We start from the raw sequence: 16,650 nt of genomic DNA, 5'->3' as shown, positions 1-16,650 counted from the left end.
AAAATATTTTATTTATTTAAATATAGGCCGGATAAAATTAACGGGAATAATGAATTTAACGAAAAAAATAGAGGAATTAGTAAAAGAAACAATAGTAACCACGGGAGTAGTGAACGTAATGATATTCAGAAAGAATGTCGTGAAAGTAATAATATTAATAGCGGGGTAGTGAACGTGTCTCATAATTTGAAAATAAATTTTACATTTCATCATAATTACAAGATATGCCGTAGTTAAATGTATTAAAAATAGTAAACGTGTGAGTTAGACAACTCCAACATAGTTTATTTCATTGAAAATAAAATTTAACGGTAAACATAGGTAGCCCGGGCGAAGCCGGGCACCAAACCTAGTATTTCTTAAAATATAGGAGCTAATAATATGAAATATATACTCTTATAAAAGCAAATTTCATGATAAATCTAACGATATGATTTTTATAAATTTTTAGAGTATTTTTTTCATAAAAATCAAAATTAAAGACTTAACCCGTAAAATAAAAACATCATATATAAAAATAATGAATGGATTAAATCACAAAGATCATAAAAAATATAAGGAGAAAATAAGGGTATTATTGTCAATTTATAGTCCATTTATAGTATGTTACCTTTGAATTGGTACGGACATTTTAGGCAAGTGTTACCTTTGGATTGGTACGGAGGGAATATATAAAATAATGAATGGATTAAATCACAAAGATCATAAAAAATGAAGAAATAGTCTTTCTCCTAAAAAACACCAAAACAAAAGAAGCTTGACCATCAACTCCCAAAATAAATGGGTCCCCTTACACATCATCTCACACCTCCTTCCCCACCCCCCACCTCATTTAACTGTCAACCGTTTACTTTATTCCCCAATTCCCTTCCTAATATACCCCCACCCTTTCTCCTCTCTCATTTTTCCACCAATTTTTATTCTCTCTTTTTTCCTCCCTGTTTTTTTTGTTCATCAATTTTAATCGCAATTATGTTTTCCGGTAACGATAATCAAGGTAATTTCCTCGGCCGGATAAGCATCCGCCGTAACCAAGTCGCTTCCATGGAAGGCGACGTCGAAGACCTCGAATTCTTCCAAAAAAAAATCTCCGAAAGATTTTCCGAATTATTACCCAATAAAAAAGAGACCAACCACCACCACACGCCGCCTCTTCCGCCGTCGGCAACGGCGGCAACGGCGTCGCCGTCGCCGGCTGGGAATGTGGATTCGCCTTCGTCGGCGGTAGTGTCCCCCGGGGAGCATGACGGGGCGGAGGATCATACCCCGTCGTGGTCCGCAGGCGGGGAGGGTTCCATGCTGTCGATAGCTTGGATGAGGACATTATTGGATACGTTCTTGTGTTGCGAGGCGGAGTTTAAGGCAGTGCTTTTAATGGGAAGGGACCCGTCTCAGGTTGCGAAATCGCCTTTGGATCGGTTGGTTCCTGATTTGCTGGATCGAGTTGTCAAGGCTTTGGATGTTTGTAATGCGGTTACTCATGGCGTTGAGGCTGTTAAGTTTATGCAATGTCACGCTAAAATTGTCGTGTCTTCTTTGGAAAATCGGCCCTTTACTGATGGTCAGGTAACCTTATACGATTATTTGTTTGTATTTTGATTGATGTTTGGTCAAATTTTTGGATTTGAAATTGTAGTTGCTTGATTCGATTGAATTTGGTTGTGGAATTCCTACATGAAGATGGGATTCATTGTTGACCGTCTAATTTCATTCAATCGTAGACGGGAATATCAGTCTAAAGATATAAACGGGTTAAATAATCTCATTTTTACATGAAAAGTAATCTCATCAGGCCACCATTCCACTTGTTATTTAGTCACATATTTGACCTGTCTACAACTTCCGTCTAAAGTGAGATTTTGTGAATTTCATTTGAGTATTTACGTTTTTACCAATTTTCGTTTAAGACCATCTTAACTATTAAGTTAGGACGACTCTCACCTCTAATTAAAATAGTGATTGAAATAAAAGGATGTTATGATAGGTCTTAAGATAAGACGGTCTTAAAAGCTAGACCAATTGGTACGTTTTAGCTAATAATTTGGGTGATTTAAAAATAATATCTCTATACGTGATATTATATATATGTATGCCATTATGCCGTCTTAATTTTGTGTCGAATGAATCACGATATTACATGATTGCACGTCTGTTTTTTAATATCTAACTGACTATCATGAATCGTAATTTCGAAAAACTAATTTGTCTAGGGCAAATTCTCGTTTGTGACGGGCACTATTCCGTCACAAGCTTGTGAATGACCAAGTGTGACCATTTTATGAAAAAATATGACCATTTTTGGATAGGTAAAATTTTTATGTGTGGTTACATCTTATCTATATTAATACAAAAAACAATACTCAATCCTTAGCGCGCCACGCCATTAATGCAAGTTTTTTTTTTTTTTGGAAATTCATGTTATGGTGGGACCCGTGAGTATGCAATGTATTTATTTTTCAGATTTCCGTCTTTTCAAACATGCGATAAATTCTGTCTTACAACAAATTCTATGAAATAATATTATGAAAAAATTCTATGAATTAATATTATGAAACAATTTTATACATTCCGTGTAAATAAAATTAATAACATATACGCAGAATGAATTATAAATGCGAGTAAATGAAATTGAATTACATAATTTTTAAAACAAAATTACATAATAATAAAATTACATAATTTCAAGAAGGAATAACATTTATATACTGGATTGAACATAAAACGCAAATGAATTACATACATATGTTAAAGTTGATTATATTAGATTATATTTCTTTTATCCGGATGTAAAGTTTTTTATGTATGCAATTTTTATTTAAAGAGTAGATTATGTTATTTCCTTATAAACCGGTGTATGTGAACACGTGTTTGTAACAAATTTAAACATAAATTATGCAGATCGTAAATTTAGACCAACCAGATAAGTACAATAGAAATGCAAAAATAAATATACATCTAAAGACATTAATACTGGCCCAAATACATACTCGTGCAAAATTGCACGGGTTTAAAACTAATTTTATTATAAAATGGTCACATTTACCCCGTCGCAAATTGTAACCGCCACAAGAGAGACCTACTCTTTATCTAGCCAGGCCATTGAATTTGAATTGCAATTTTTCGAAATTACGTCACATAACTGAAAAATGTAGCGGATTGGATTCAACGAAGGGAACATTAATTATAAGAATGATTGAAATTGTTGAGTTGCATTATATTATATGAAATTATGAATATGATGGAAGTATGAAATTGATCAAGTTTAGCTAGTTTTCCGTACAGATTAGGAGGGCTAGAAGGGCACTTGCGGCAGTTTTGGCATCAATAGTAGTCGACGAGAAAGAAGGCAATGGCAAAACAACCGAACGCTCATGGTCCTTTGGCCGTCGAAACAGTGGCAGCGCATCGTCCAAGGACCGCCAACACATGCCCAATTTCCGGTCCCTTTCATGGAGCGTGGCGAAGAATTGGTCAGCCTCAAAGCAAATACAAGCAATCTCCTCCAATCTATACCCGCCACGTGGCGGGGAGGCAACGGGGTTACCTCTCACGATCTACATTATGAACGTGATCGTGGTCTTTGTAATGTGGGCCCTGGTGACCGGAATTCCATGTCAGAATCGGGCCGGACTTGCATCGCATATTCCGATTCCCAAACAATCGAATTGGGCCCATAGTATGAGTGTCATCCAAGAGAAGATTGCTGAGGAGTGGAAGAAGAAGGAAAAGAAAGGGTCCGTTGGGCTAATGGATGAAGTGGTTAAGGTTGAGAAAGTGGCCCAATATTTGATTGAATTTGCGGATAATTTTCAGTTTCCGTTGGAGGTCGAGAAAGAAGAGGAGGTGGCGGCTAAGGTGGCGGAGCTGGCGGAGATATGTCGGAGAATGGAGGATGGGCTCGGTCCGCTTCAACAACAGATTAGGGAGGTTTTTCATCGGCTTGTAAAGAGTCGAGCTGAGGTGCTTGAGGTCCTTGAACATGCGAACAAAGCCTCAACTCAAAATGTATAGACGGAAATAAAAAAATGTGTTTTTTATATAATGTGTGTGGGGTAAATTTTGTGTCATTAAGAAGGTATTTTCCTTCGGATGTGAAAAGTAAAATGTTGTTTTTTAATTAGGTAATTTTTGTTTTAGTTATCTATAAGGGTTAGAATCTTACTAATCACTATAGTTATAGGCGTGGCTACCCGGGAGATTTTGTGTCTCGTCATGTATAATACTTGGTGTTATCAAACTAAGCAAAATCAACAATCGTTTACTTTGCGAGCCAGAATAACTAATGATAGTTCATATTTGTTTCGTTGTTTATCCATAATGTTATTTGTGAGAAAATTTTCCAAAGTTACCTTTTGCTTTATACCTTTATGGCTAACCCAAATTGGATCCACCATGCATTTTCTAATTTTAATTTCATTTTAATCAATCATCGACTCTTTCTTATCTCCCAATTAGAGGTAGTCAGAAACCGAACTTAGCTTTTGGGGGGTCATGGCCATGCTGAGCTGGGCCCGAACCAATCAACGGATCTAGGCCATATATTTTTGGTCTTTGCGCAAGCCAATAGGCGGACCGTGCTTGGAATTAAGGACCTTGACCCAGCCCTGGCAAGTTCACGGATCTAGATGGGCCTATGGCAGGCTAGCTAGCCAAAGATTAGCAAGCCCAATGAGTGAACCGGGCCAGGCCAACCCGTGTAGTTGGCGACCTCTATTCCCATATTTCCCAATTAGAATTCCCATAAAAGTTAGCGTAATATCACTCAATTAAAGTTTGCATTTGTGTTAAGCCAATTCATATGACCAAGTCGTGCACTCATAATCGCCTCAACTAAACCCCAAATACCAGCCTTGATCCAATACTACTAGTCCGGTTACTCCCCAACGGGCCATTTTCCATCTCGACTCACCATAAAAGACAAAACGACCCACTCTCCCTCCCCTCCTCCCGTTATGGTCGCACCACAACTTCTCTTTACACTGCCGCCAAAAGCCAATCTAACGTCTTCCCATCACTCTGCTCTCTATTATTTTCTCCTACAGTCCCCTTCCTCCCCTTTGTCGTATTTTATAACGTGATGACAAATTGACACGGCCTTTCGCTCTCATATTGAGCCACAATTCAATTAAAATAATAATATAATATTTCCCCCCAATCATACTACATACTGTAAGATACTTTATAAATTCACCAATTTCTCGATGTCAACAGGTTTTTATCTTCGAACTTTCAATCTTTCCTAATTCTGACATAATTTTCGATCGATTTTTGTTGATTTAATTACCTTTTGGTTGTTGTTGTATAGTTCGACGATTAATGGCGACCATGTCCAGCTCGTTATCACTAAAAAACGGCATCGTTTTGCACTCTTCGTCTTCCTTTTATTCTTTCTCGAAACTGCCTTGCAATCCTTCGGTCGTTGCTTCTAGAACGTTCGGACGGTCTACTAGAAGCTTCTCGATCTCTGCCTCGTTCGATAACAGTAACCGAGAGTATGATGATGCGTTGTTATATTTTGTATTTTTGTAAATGGTGTAATTGATGATGTATTTAATCAATTTGATGTGATTTGATTATTTAAAAATTAGGTATGTGATCGTTGGAGGAGGAAATGCGGCGGGATATGCGGCTCGGACATTCGTCGAACACGGATTGGCTGATGGCAAGCTTTGCATTGTTTCTAAAGAGGTACATCTTTCTAATTATTAACTACGCTTGAGCAATTACTTTGAGATAATGTTTTTGGTGTCAGTAGCGGAGCCAGGATTCAAAGCATGATCGAAAATTGTTAGGAGGCCAACTATATACTCCCTCTGTCCCAGTCATTTATTGTGCTTTTCCATTTTGGGTGCGAACTTGGGGTAATTTGATCGTTCTCATTCAATTTGTTTCACTTGTCATTACTTATTGGACCTCTCCTCTTTCCTTGGTCTTTGTGCCAAAACCAAAGGACTTGGTCTTTGTGCCAAAACCAAAGGACAACAATTGACCGGGACGGAGGGAGTATTTAATTACTCCCTCCGTCTCGGTCATTTGTTGTCTTTTGGTTTTGGCACAAAGACCAAGGAAAGAGGAGGTGACCAATTACTAAATGACATGTGGACCAAATTGAGTATGAATGACCAAATTGTTCATCAAATGCAATCCTAAAATAGAAAGGACAACAATTGACTCAAACGCCCCAAAAGGGAAAAGGACAACAAATGACTGGGACAGAGGGAGTAATATAGTGAAAGAAATCGAAAATTTCGAAGTTTTCATTACTAGGTGGAGGAGGTGAGAGGTCTGAGTCTCTGAGACCCTATGCTCCAACACTGAATAGTGTTGAAGTGTTAATAATGAGACGCTGTCACTTGATCATGGTGTTTGTGAGCTCATTAATCGGTGCTAGTTGACATTTCGTTGGAGGCAATGCCAGTAGAGCCTAAAGAACTTTAGCAAATTAATTAAGCTTTATTTGGCAATTCTTCTTTTTGTTACTAATTGAAACAGAGTATGGAGGGAGTGGAGGATATTGGTGCGCACTATGTCAATTCGTGTATAAGCAGCTACAACACGGATGTGTGTCCAAGCGTAGGATTCAACCTTTTTTGCTTTTGGAAAATGATATTGCCATAAATGAATTGTCCAACACTCCAACTGCTATACCATGCATGAGTGTTTGGTGTGATGTGAGGTTATATCGAGAGGCTGAATAACATATAGTGCAAGGTTGCTAGAGTTGGACGGGAAAGTTCTGCCTTAAGTTGCTTAATTGTGTGTTTCTGTATGTGCTGCGCTATATTGTGGAAAAGAGGGAAGTGGTTTATGTCTGAATGTAGTGAACTCCTCTCTATTTTATGAAGGTGAATAGGGCATGGAGATGAAACAGATAATGAGGTTTGGTGCCTCCCTTGTTTGGTGCTCGTAAGACAGTTTTTGTACTTTGGAATAAAGGGTTTGCAGGCTTGCGAATGCTCAAGGAGGTATGATTGAGCTTGTGACTGTTACAATCAGTGTCTCAGAATATGTAAAGTCTCTACTGAAGAGACTTGCTTTCTCAGATGTATGAAATGAGTTTAGTTGTAGTCTAAGGATAGTGGTGAATTCTCACGAGGCAATCATTAAGTTAAACATGACAATCATCCTTTTTCTTTTTGTCAATTTTTTTCTGTTGTGCTCTACTGCTTGCTATGTCACTCTGACAAACATTAGGCAAGGGAGAGTTTCGGTTAACAATGTGTTTTAATGTCTGCAAGACCTGGATATGGCTGTATTATTCTTTCGCTTGCATTGAGTTTCATTGGGTGATTGTTTGTTCTTTGTTCAGAGAGGTTCTAATCAAAGCCTTTATATTTTGATAATTGACTTGTAATGCAACTACAGGCTTATGCGCCATATGAGCGTCCAGCGTTGACTAAGGGCTACTTGTTTCCACTTGATAAGAAGCCTGCACGTCTACCTGTAAGTGTTGCACCCAGTTGATAAAGGAATTTCTCTGTTTTGGGATATTAACTGTCCAGTTAACAGTTGTCACTTCATTTTTTTTTTTTATGTTATTCAAGTTGACAGTGAGCTCACTTTCCCAATTTATTTGCCATATAATGATTTTGCTTTGATATTTTGAAGGGATTTCATACATGTGTTGGAGGTGGTGGTGAAAGGCAGACTCCCGAATGGTACCAGGAGAAAGGGATTGAGGTAATTTTTTTAAATTTCTTTGTTGAATGGCTGCTTCCTTTAGTCTTTTTTTTTGTGTGTGTATATTTTATTGTTTTTGTTTTGCTCTTCATGTTCGGTGGCAAGTGTAGAAAAGCTCTCAACTCATGTAAGAGTTGACACAAGTGCATGCCCTACTTTATGTTGCTCGCTTTCTGCCTTGATATTTCTATATGGTAAATTTGGTGTTTGTTTTCATACATCTAGATGATTTATGAGGACCCCGTGATGGGTATTGATATCGAGAAGAATACTCTACAAACACAATCTGGGAAATCACTAAAGTATGGTTCTCTGATCATTGCAACTGGATGCTCAGCATCAAGGTATACAGCTCTCTTCCCCATTTCATGCAACTGTTGATCATGTCTGGTACTAATACTACTTTTGGTTTCAGATTTCCGGAAAAAATCGGCGGAAGTTTACCTGGTGTGCACTATATCCGAGATGTGGCAGATGCTGACTCACTTATCGAGTCATTGGTACTGTCTTCCAATACTTCTAAATTTCAACACCTGTGTTATTGATGGTGTAGACATGTAGTGGTTTTGAGGCTGATTTTTCTATGGCAAGCCTAAATAATCCTCAAGGGTTTCTCTTCAGCAAAATTGCTCATCTCCTAATATTGAGCCATGAAAAACTTTTGATTGTTTTTAAGGAGCCTATAAAATGATGAACCTTCTATTGTTAATTGAAATAAACGATCGTGTATTTCTATTGGAATTCCTTGTGATTTTCTTTATGCCTGCAAATTCTCTCATTGCTCTTTTTCTTTTATTTTTATACAGAAATATTCCCCTGCTTTTATCCTTTTTCTATATGTAACTGAATCCATTTTAATTTAAGTTGTCATCTTACCTATGTATTCATCGTTAGTTTTCCTACCCTGGAATTGGTTATGTTTTACTTCACTATTTATAAACCTTTTGGTTTTGATTTGCAGAAAAAGTCGCAGAAAGTGGTTATCGTGGGTGGTGGCTATATTGGCATGGAAGTTGCTGCTGCAGCTGTTGGTTGGAATCTTGATACAACGGTATAAACATGAGTATTTTGTCTTTTTGTTTTTAAGTTGGGTTTTGTCATTTGTGCTGTTGCATAGGCTTTTAGCTATGTAAAATTGTAAATGCTGGGAAAAAGCTTGCAAATACCTGTCTGGTTTGGACTGAAAAATATAAATCTTTCTTTCAGTGGTTTATTTTAGCTTTAGTATCTTTAATTTTTCTTGGTGGTTTCTTCGACAAATTAGATCATTTTTCCTGAGGATCATCTCTTGCCGAGATTGTTTACTCCGTCTCTCGCGCAAAAATACGAAGAGCTGTACCGTCAAAATGGTGTTAAATTCGTGAAGGTTCGCTCATGATATGTCTTAAACTTAATTCTCCTTTTTGTAATATAAATTCACACACTATATGCATCTGAACTAAATTTGACTATTCCAAGTATTTTCAAAACCTAGGGTGCTAAGATCCAAAACCTAGAAGCTGGTTCTGACGGAAGAGTTGCTGCTGTTAAACTTGAAAATGGTTCATCCATTGAAGCAGATACGGTGAGTTTCACTTTCAGACTGTTCTTTTGTCAAAGTTCCATGTTTTCCAAAATCTCACTCCTAAGGCTCAGATTTAGTTTATGACTATTTCATTTTTGTGCAGATAATTATAGGTATTGGTGCTAGACCTGCCACCAGTCCATTTGATAATGTTGGCTTGAACACAACAGTTGGTGGTATACAGGTTAGTGAGATGCCTATTCATGAATTTGTGAAATGCATGTTGAAGGCTTCAGTTCATGATCAATATATTGCAAATTATTGAAGGAAAGTTGATAGGAGACTTGCGCATGGTGTAGTTTTTTCGATGCATCGCGTTTCCACAAAAAAAAGACGCCACCTCTAATGACCCGTAATGAAAACCGTGTCAGAAATTAGGTTGATCTATTTTTACTAGTATTACTACACATTGTAAAAAGTGCTTCAATTTAGTGAACTAAAAGAATAGTTTGTGTTTGGCTTCATTTTAGGACTAAATCTGTAAAGTAATAAATAAAATTTCAGCAATGGGTGAAACTTGAAGTCCAAATGGTTTTGTAATAGTTTTTTTATTTGTCAAAAATCAATGTGGATGCTCTCCATTTCCTCTCAATGGTCCGGATTTTGTTCAAGGACGATTCAACCGTCAATTATATGATGAGGTGGAGAAGAGAGATTAATTTTAGAATTGTTCTATTTGAGGAAACTGAGAGAAAATGAAAGAGAGGGATCCATATCGTCAAAAATGGTTTAATTCTCTTTTGGAATTGCGTAGGACGAAACACCCAATGCTTACATTCTATGTGCTGTTGAACATGGTTGGATACACTCTATGAATTAATATTGCTAAACAGTATTGACCATATTCAGGTTGATGGGCTATTCCGTACTAAAGTACCTGGAATATTTGCTATTGGAGATGTTGCTGCATTCCCACTGAAGGTATGTTGTTTCATCTTTCTCCACTTTATGTTCCTTCGGCTGTCTCTTATACACCACATAGAAACTGTGGTTTAGTAAAAATTTAATTCGAAACTGAATGATTTGTGTTGCAGATGTACGACCGGATGACACGAGTAGAACATGTGGATCATGCCCGTAAATCAGCTCAGCATTGTGTCAGCGCATTATTAACTGCGCGAACTCACATGTATGCTAATTTCATTTGCCTGCCTTAATGAATTGACTTATAATATCAATAAATTATGTTTGAGAAAGTCTTGATGCATAAATTTGCTGATGCCTTCTTATCACTGTTTGATGCAGGTATGATTATCTCCCGTACTTCTACTCGAGAGTATTTGAATATGAAGGGAGCCAGAGAAAAATATGGTGGCAATTCTTTGGAGACAATGGTAATATTGTTGCCAGAGCCTACAGTGCAGTAGCTTAGTATTATGATGGATTTATTTGTTAGATGTTTTTCACGAGTAAATGTGTGCTTATAATTATTTTCTTTATGAAACAGTTGGAGAGGCAGTTGAGGTTGGAAACTTTGATCCCAAGATAGCTACCTTTTGGATAGACTCTGGTATCATCAGCTATCTTTTTCGGATTATCCTTCTATCTCGTTTTAAGTTGCATCTCAGTTCAATCTTAGTAGAAAAGATTTACGAGTAACATGTTCCTAATCACAGGGAAGCTGAAAGGGGTTCTCGTTGAAAGTGGAAGTCCTGAGGTAGTGATTAATGGTCATGTTTTTTTTTTTGTTTTTTTTTTATATATATATTTTTTTTTATCATCATTCATATATTGGTTAGGTCTAAAAACTATGAGTAATTCTTATGCCAAAGTCTTTGGTTTGATATGCAAGCTCTTAACATGCATTTGGTTACTAACTCCCTGAGAATCATGAACACCATAAAGTCCATGGTTATAGAGGGCTATTTGTTGAGTTGTCACTCACATAATTTGTGTACATATGTTTAGCTAATAAAGTCACTAAGTCAGGGATGATATTCACATACTGTGTTCGAAACACGTCATTGTCATAAGTTCATAACCATTGCCATATTCAGATAAATCTGTTTACAAAATTCCTGCCATTGCATTGAAACTTTCTACTACTTTATGCACAAGAATTAAGGGCGACGATAATATGGTATATGGAGGAAATTGTAAAGTGAGATCGGTGGAGGTCATAAATTACATACCATAAATAACGGCTAAACAGAAAATTAGAAAGTAGAAACTTTGAAATGGCCAACCACAAAAGAAAAATAGGAAGTTCCCAAAATAGGGCAAAATGCGTAAAAGTTTCATTTGCCTTCAAAAACTCCATTCACACCCCAAAAAACTCATGATGCCTACTCTATTTGGTGCATTTGTCTCTTGCCGACCTGATTATTGTAGCTTTTGAGCACGCTCTCCTTACTGCGGGCCAAATTTCGTTACTAAATATCTCTTATTGTTGTGCTTTTTTACTTGCGTGTTGTTGGAAGTAACATGCATACATTTGTGACCTTTCAGGAGTTCCAACTTCTTCCTAAACTAGCAAGGAGCCAACCATTGGTTGACATAGCTAAGCTGAAGAGTGCATCAACAGTGGAGGCGGCCCTGGAAATTGCCCAACAAGCTCTTCAGTCTGCGGCATAATAGGTGTAGGAGCATGACCTAGCGGATTCTATAGTCAGTTCTGTGCGCTCTGTCCATTCGGATTCGATTTAGGCGACTTATGGACATGAAGAATAACAGAAGGACATCACTCGTCGGAAGGAGGAAGAGAGATCATAGCTACAGAAAAACAACATTTGATGTTTTATGTATCTTAACTTATTTTGAATAAGCTTGAGCTGTAAATCGTAATATTTACGATCGATTACTGAATTTTTGTCATGATTAATTTGTTCATGTACCATGTTAGCATGGTTTATTCTGAAACATGATGTTCAAAGTTTGTACTGGTGTAGAACTGCACAACGATTACGTGCTTTTTCGTTAATAAACTACGGTCTATAGTAGACTCGGTTTTCCAAACTAGTCTTAATTCAAAGTTTCAAACTTCGAACATGAAGTCTTAATACAACATTCAACGAGCAAGATTACTTCAGTAATTATGCGTGTGAATACAACATTATGCAAGTAGATAAAATCTTTACTGTCCTGAAACCATTACATTTAATCTTCTTTCATTTCACGAGTTCTGTTAGCCAATATGACTGGTGCTCGAACTCCATCAGTATCAAAACTGACATTATATGGCTCCCGTTATCTAAGTCATGCTCATTGGCGCGTTTTCCAACTTTTTTATGATAAAAGTTTTATTAGGCTCGAGGCGGATAAGTGATTAAACAGGTGAGAGAAAAAATGTTCACATCAAACGATATTACAATTGATCCGATTACAATGAGAAATACTATTACAATTGTTTGAATAAACTTGAAAGAATGAAGATGATAATGATCCGAGTAATTTCCTACTCCTCAGCCTACACAAATGTCCGAAAATAAAACAGCTAGAAACGTTATAGGACGAGTCTTATTGTAATTACATTCTATCCGACGTACTAATCACTTGTTGAAACATAACATAAATTTGTAACAGGCTGGTTAGCTAAGTCTGTGCTCGAACAAGAGGTGATTGAGGAAGAGGCGAGTGAGGTGATCCAATTTGTGAAATCCCCATAAAATCATCCAACCTTTTGTTAGACAATCTAAGCTGCAAGTTGGTTTGCCAACATTTCCTCTTGGTAGAGACGACAGCAGGTTTCGCCACATTCTTCTTTTTCAGCACGAAACTCCTAATCCGCCTTAAGGCCACGTCCATAGTCTCGTCACTCATGTTAGCTATGCAAACCCTAAACCATCCTGGCTCGGAACAATGAAAGGAAGAACCGGGTGACACATTAATCTTGACTTCATTGATGATCACGCGCCACAAGGTCAACTCTGCTTCCACCGTTGCATCTTGTAGTAGGTGGCGTAAATCCATCCATACAAAAAGCCCTGCATTGCTCTTAAGGCTTTGAATCCCTACTTGATTAAGTCCCCAAGTGAATGCCCTATGTCTTGCTTCTAACCTCTTGGAACTCTCAACCAAAAACCTCTCGACAAACACCTCATCCGAGAGCATTGAACCAATTAGCCTTTGTGTTTGGGTCGAAACTAGGCCAAAACTCGACATTTTCCTAGCACAATTCACCACATTATCGTTATAGGAATACACAATACCCACTCTAAACCCGGGAAATCCCAAGTCTTTTGAAAGGCTATAAACGATATGTATGAGGTCCGGGTTATGAGGCTGGTCGACCATGATCTCGGCTATGCTTATGAATTTCTGCTGCCCAAAGACGGTCGCACCATAAATCTCATCACATACTAAATGTATGTTTTTCTCATTGGTGAAGGCTAAAATGCTGATTAAGGTCTCTTTATCAAGGACAGTACCCAAAGGGTTTGATGGATTTGTTATAAGTAACCCTTTAACTTTAATTTTCGCGTCTTGGGCTCTCTCATACGCATCCTCTAAGGCTGATTTCGTAATCTTGAAGTTGTCTGAGCTATTGCACAATACTGGGACTAATTGTACCCCTGTTCTCCATCTTAAATCTCGGTCGAATCTGCAAATTTATCAAATCAAACATTTAGATTGATGAATTCATAACAATTTCTTATTTTAAAAAAAAAACGTGTTGAAGTAACCCTTTAAATTTAATTTAATTTTATAAATATATCGGAAAAAGGAAGGTAATAAGAATGTAAGACGTACCCAGGGTAGTATGGAGTCGGAACTAAGAAAGCTTCACCAGGGTCAGCTAAACAAAATGTCATCAATTCATGGGCTCCAGTTGCTCCACCACTCATGACTATACGACTTTCATCAAATTTGACTCTTTCTCCTCTTACTTTCTCCATAAATCTTGCTACAGCCTGTTAATAATCACAATTAATTAAAGATTATTAGCACTAATTCAGATTATGTTAATTATAAAATCGACTCGAAAACGACGTAAATTCGAGATGATCATAGCCACTAAGTACTTGTCAATTTCTAATTGTCTACATTAGACTTGATGCACTAGTCAAACTTTACTTTAAGAGTTTAGACATTCTATTATTCTGAAAATAAAGTAAATAAATTAAAATAATTGTCAATATTGATCGACATCATTTGACCTCAAAAATGTCAAATTTGGTTACTAAAGTTGATGTAGTGCTTATTAGGGAGGCCGTGACGTAACTTTCGAGTCGAAAACACACAAATTATTATGTAATACAGTTTTACCACAAGGTTATCAGGAAATTACATTACTCGGACATGATAATAATTGTCTTACGACATAATTATCCATTTCATATGATCATATGGTAACATGGCATCAATTAAACTTCGAGTCATAATAAATTATTATAAGACGATTTTACAGTATGTCTACCTTTCTAAACTGTGGCAAGCCATGGTAATCCTGAAAAATGGCAATATCTTGGAATTGATCCACACCATCAAATGTACAAATGGATGCACTTGGATTCTTCAATATCCATTCTTTCACTAAATCAAAGCAAAGCTGAAACATCCCAAAATAAAATCACAATTAGACTCATTTGAATATTTTACGTTCCATTCTTTTTTTTTTTTACGAGTATTTTAATGAAACATAAAGAATCGTGCAAAACAGAGGAAATATTAGTTACCTGATTTTCAGCAAGACCCATCTGAATAACACCATGAGGCTTATCAACAGGGTGAAAAGGGTCATTTTCATAAGCTTTCCATCCATCAAAGTAAGCAGATTCTTCAGCATGCCCATTTCCTGCTGCAATTTTCGACAACATTTTCGACAAATGACAAAATTACCCTTTACCAAATAATCAAATAATTAATAGAGTTGTTCTTGAAGTTTAATTATTTGTTGTGTGATGAATGAAGTGAAGAAAGTAGTGAAGAGTGTATATACTATATATAGAAGAATTTATTATTATTAATATTAAGAAAAAAGGAATAAATAAGGTGATGTTTCAAAATCGCGTAATAGCTGTATGATTGATATGTGTTTAGAGTTAGATGAACATTTATGGATGGAGTTGGTAGTATTCATTGGATGGACAATGCTATCTATATATACTACTCGTAGTAGACTAGTAGTTGCATCTTGCATGATGTATGTTGTAGTACAGTGGACGAACCCAGAAATAAAATTTTGAGATAGCGAATTCTTTTTTGTTTCATATTTATATTAAGGTCTATATTTAAGAATTTTAAAGTGGTAAAAATCGATAATTTTAATCTTTTTTCAGAAATTTGGAGTATCGAATGCTACACTTTCCTAGTAGGTAGGTTCCCTATGAATACTACGAGCCTTCTACTACTAAATTATTAATTTTCTATATAAAGAAAAGTGAAGTAAAACGTATTTTATTTGTTTTTGACACAATAGTGGGGAACTTCCAAATGTGGGACACAACACGTACGTGTACCGAGTCTTAAATTCATAAAGTTGGTATATGGTTGGCTGGCATGTTTTGATTTTCATTATTTTCTTCGAAATGTATGTAAATTTGGTCAGTTTGTATGAGGCGGCATTTGTTGATCGGACCTGATAATATGATATGAATTCGATACGAGGTTAATAAGTTTGAATTAAGATGTTGCAATTCATTTAAGTAATTAAGTTGATATATATGTAAAAAACAACAATAACATAGAGCCTTAATAGTTAATCCAACCATGGTTTTGGGTCAGTTAACATGATTTTGGGTCGATATGAATATGACATGAAATTTATTTGTGTCAGGTTAAGATTGGCGTTTTCTAACAGAAACCTGGCACGAATAACCTATTTGAATGGGTTATAATTGCCGTGTTGACAAGTTCGTTAAGTTGATGAGTTGTACGAGTTAAGTAGGTTGAAAATGATCCACTTAAAGATAAATGGGTTGAACATGTTGGTTGAGTTACTTTGTACGAGTATAAATGTATAAGAAGTAGATCAGGGTAGAGTTGAGGAAATTGACTCTTTTATCTGACCCGTTTATCATGATCGATCGTCCTCAGATTAAGGTGATGATGACCCATTTAATGTTGAGACGAACACTAATCCAACACGACTTGACAAAATATACATAATAACATAGATGAGGAAAAAAAATTAAATAAAAATTATTATCTACAAGTAGTGAACTCATGATTAATATTCACAACCACTTGATCAACTTAATTAATGTGTTTCCTAATTATACAAAATGTACTTGTTTCCAGAAATGGGGTGTAGATGCACACATGCATGCAACCCTAAAAGAGTGGCCATGATTGGTGAGACCATCTATTATAGTAATGAATGCGCATCATTTCATGATAATGGTTGTAATTAGTAATGCTCTTAATAGAGAATGTGCGATGAATTCATAATAATCGCAATATTGGAAACATATAAAATGACATGTTCATTTGTGTGTTGATATTGTACACGTTCAATCTTCAGCCAT

At 36.5% G+C, this 16,650-nt stretch overlaps 3 protein-coding genes across 3 annotated transcripts; 2 read left to right on the top strand and 1 right to left on the bottom strand.

Annotated features, from left to right (window-relative positions):
• The first annotated feature begins 843 nt into the window (after positions 1 to 843).
• LOC141638555 (protein ROH1A-like) lies at positions 844 to 4,257 on the top strand. The gene is made up of 2 exons (XM_074447965.1): positions 844 to 1,566; positions 3,283 to 4,257. Exons 1-2 carry the CDS (start codon positions 973 to 975, stop codon positions 4,009 to 4,011), a joined length of 1,323 nt encoding a protein of 440 aa, XP_074304066.1. The 5' UTR covers positions 844 to 972; the 3' UTR covers positions 4,012 to 4,257.
• A 515-nt stretch (positions 4,258 to 4,772) lies between these two features.
• LOC141638386 (monodehydroascorbate reductase, chloroplastic/mitochondrial-like) lies at positions 4,773 to 12,199 on the top strand. Its single transcript, XM_074447801.1, has 17 exons — positions 4,773 to 5,211; positions 5,306 to 5,492; positions 5,589 to 5,688; positions 7,366 to 7,443; positions 7,609 to 7,680; positions 7,906 to 8,024; positions 8,096 to 8,180; positions 8,642 to 8,731; positions 8,945 to 9,046; positions 9,155 to 9,244; positions 9,348 to 9,428; positions 10,094 to 10,165; positions 10,279 to 10,373; positions 10,490 to 10,578; positions 10,692 to 10,754; positions 10,861 to 10,901; positions 11,693 to 12,199. Exons 1-17 carry the CDS (start codon positions 5,202 to 5,204, stop codon positions 11,816 to 11,818), a joined length of 1,500 nt encoding a protein of 499 aa, XP_074303902.1. The 5' UTR covers positions 4,773 to 5,201; the 3' UTR covers positions 11,819 to 12,199.
• A 323-nt stretch (positions 12,200 to 12,522) lies between these two features.
• Positions 12,523 to 15,254, bottom strand: LOC141638551 (1-aminocyclopropane-1-carboxylate synthase-like). Its single transcript, XM_074447962.1, has 4 exons — positions 14,860 to 15,254; positions 14,601 to 14,732; positions 13,934 to 14,094; positions 12,523 to 13,784 (listed from the first exon to the last, which is right to left on the bottom strand). The coding sequence occupies exons 1-4, from the start codon at positions 14,998 to 15,000 to the stop codon at positions 12,776 to 12,778; spliced, it is 1,443 nt and encodes a 480-aa protein (XP_074304063.1). The 5' UTR covers positions 15,001 to 15,254; the 3' UTR covers positions 12,523 to 12,775.
• Positions 15,255 to 16,650: the final 1,396 nt, after the last annotated feature.

This window comes from Silene latifolia, unplaced genomic scaffold (assembly GCF_048544455.1).
Source record: "Silene latifolia isolate original U9 population unplaced genomic scaffold, ASM4854445v1 scaffold_20.1, whole genome shotgun sequence".
Lineage (NCBI taxonomy): Eukaryota > Viridiplantae > Streptophyta > Magnoliopsida > Caryophyllales > Caryophyllaceae > Silene > Silene latifolia.
Note: the sequence above shows the minus strand (reverse complement) of the source record. Positions and strands in the feature narration are given on the sequence as shown.

Excerpts from the sequence above, each read along its gene's own strand:
- LOC141638555 (XM_074447965.1), top strand. The coding sequence starts at position 973 with ATGTTTTCCGGTAACGATAATCAAGGTAATTTCCTCGGCCGGATAAGC. Across the intron at positions 1,567-3,282 it reads GGCCCTTTACTGATGGTCAG|ATTAGGAGGGCTAGAAGGGC; the intron begins GTAACCTTATAC and ends TTTTCCGTACAG.
- LOC141638386 (XM_074447801.1), top strand. Across the intron at positions 10,166-10,278 it reads TTGCTGCATTCCCACTGAAG|ATGTACGACCGGATGACACG; the intron begins GTATGTTGTTTC and ends TTTGTGTTGCAG. Across the intron at positions 10,579-10,691 it reads GCAATTCTTTGGAGACAATG|TTGGAGAGGCAGTTGAGGTT; the intron begins GTAATATTGTTG and ends TTTATGAAACAG.
- LOC141638551 (XM_074447962.1), bottom strand. The coding sequence starts at position 15,000 with ATGTTGTCGAAAATTGCAGCAGGAAATGGGCATGCTGAAGAATCTGCT. Across the intron at positions 14,733-14,859 it reads TGGGTCTTGCTGAAAATCAG|CTTTGCTTTGATTTAGTGAA; the intron begins GTAACTAATATT and ends GGGATGTTTCAG. Across the intron at positions 13,785-13,933 it reads CCGACTCCATACTACCCTGG|ATTCGACCGAGATTTAAGAT; the intron begins GTACGTCTTACA and ends ATAAATTTGCAG.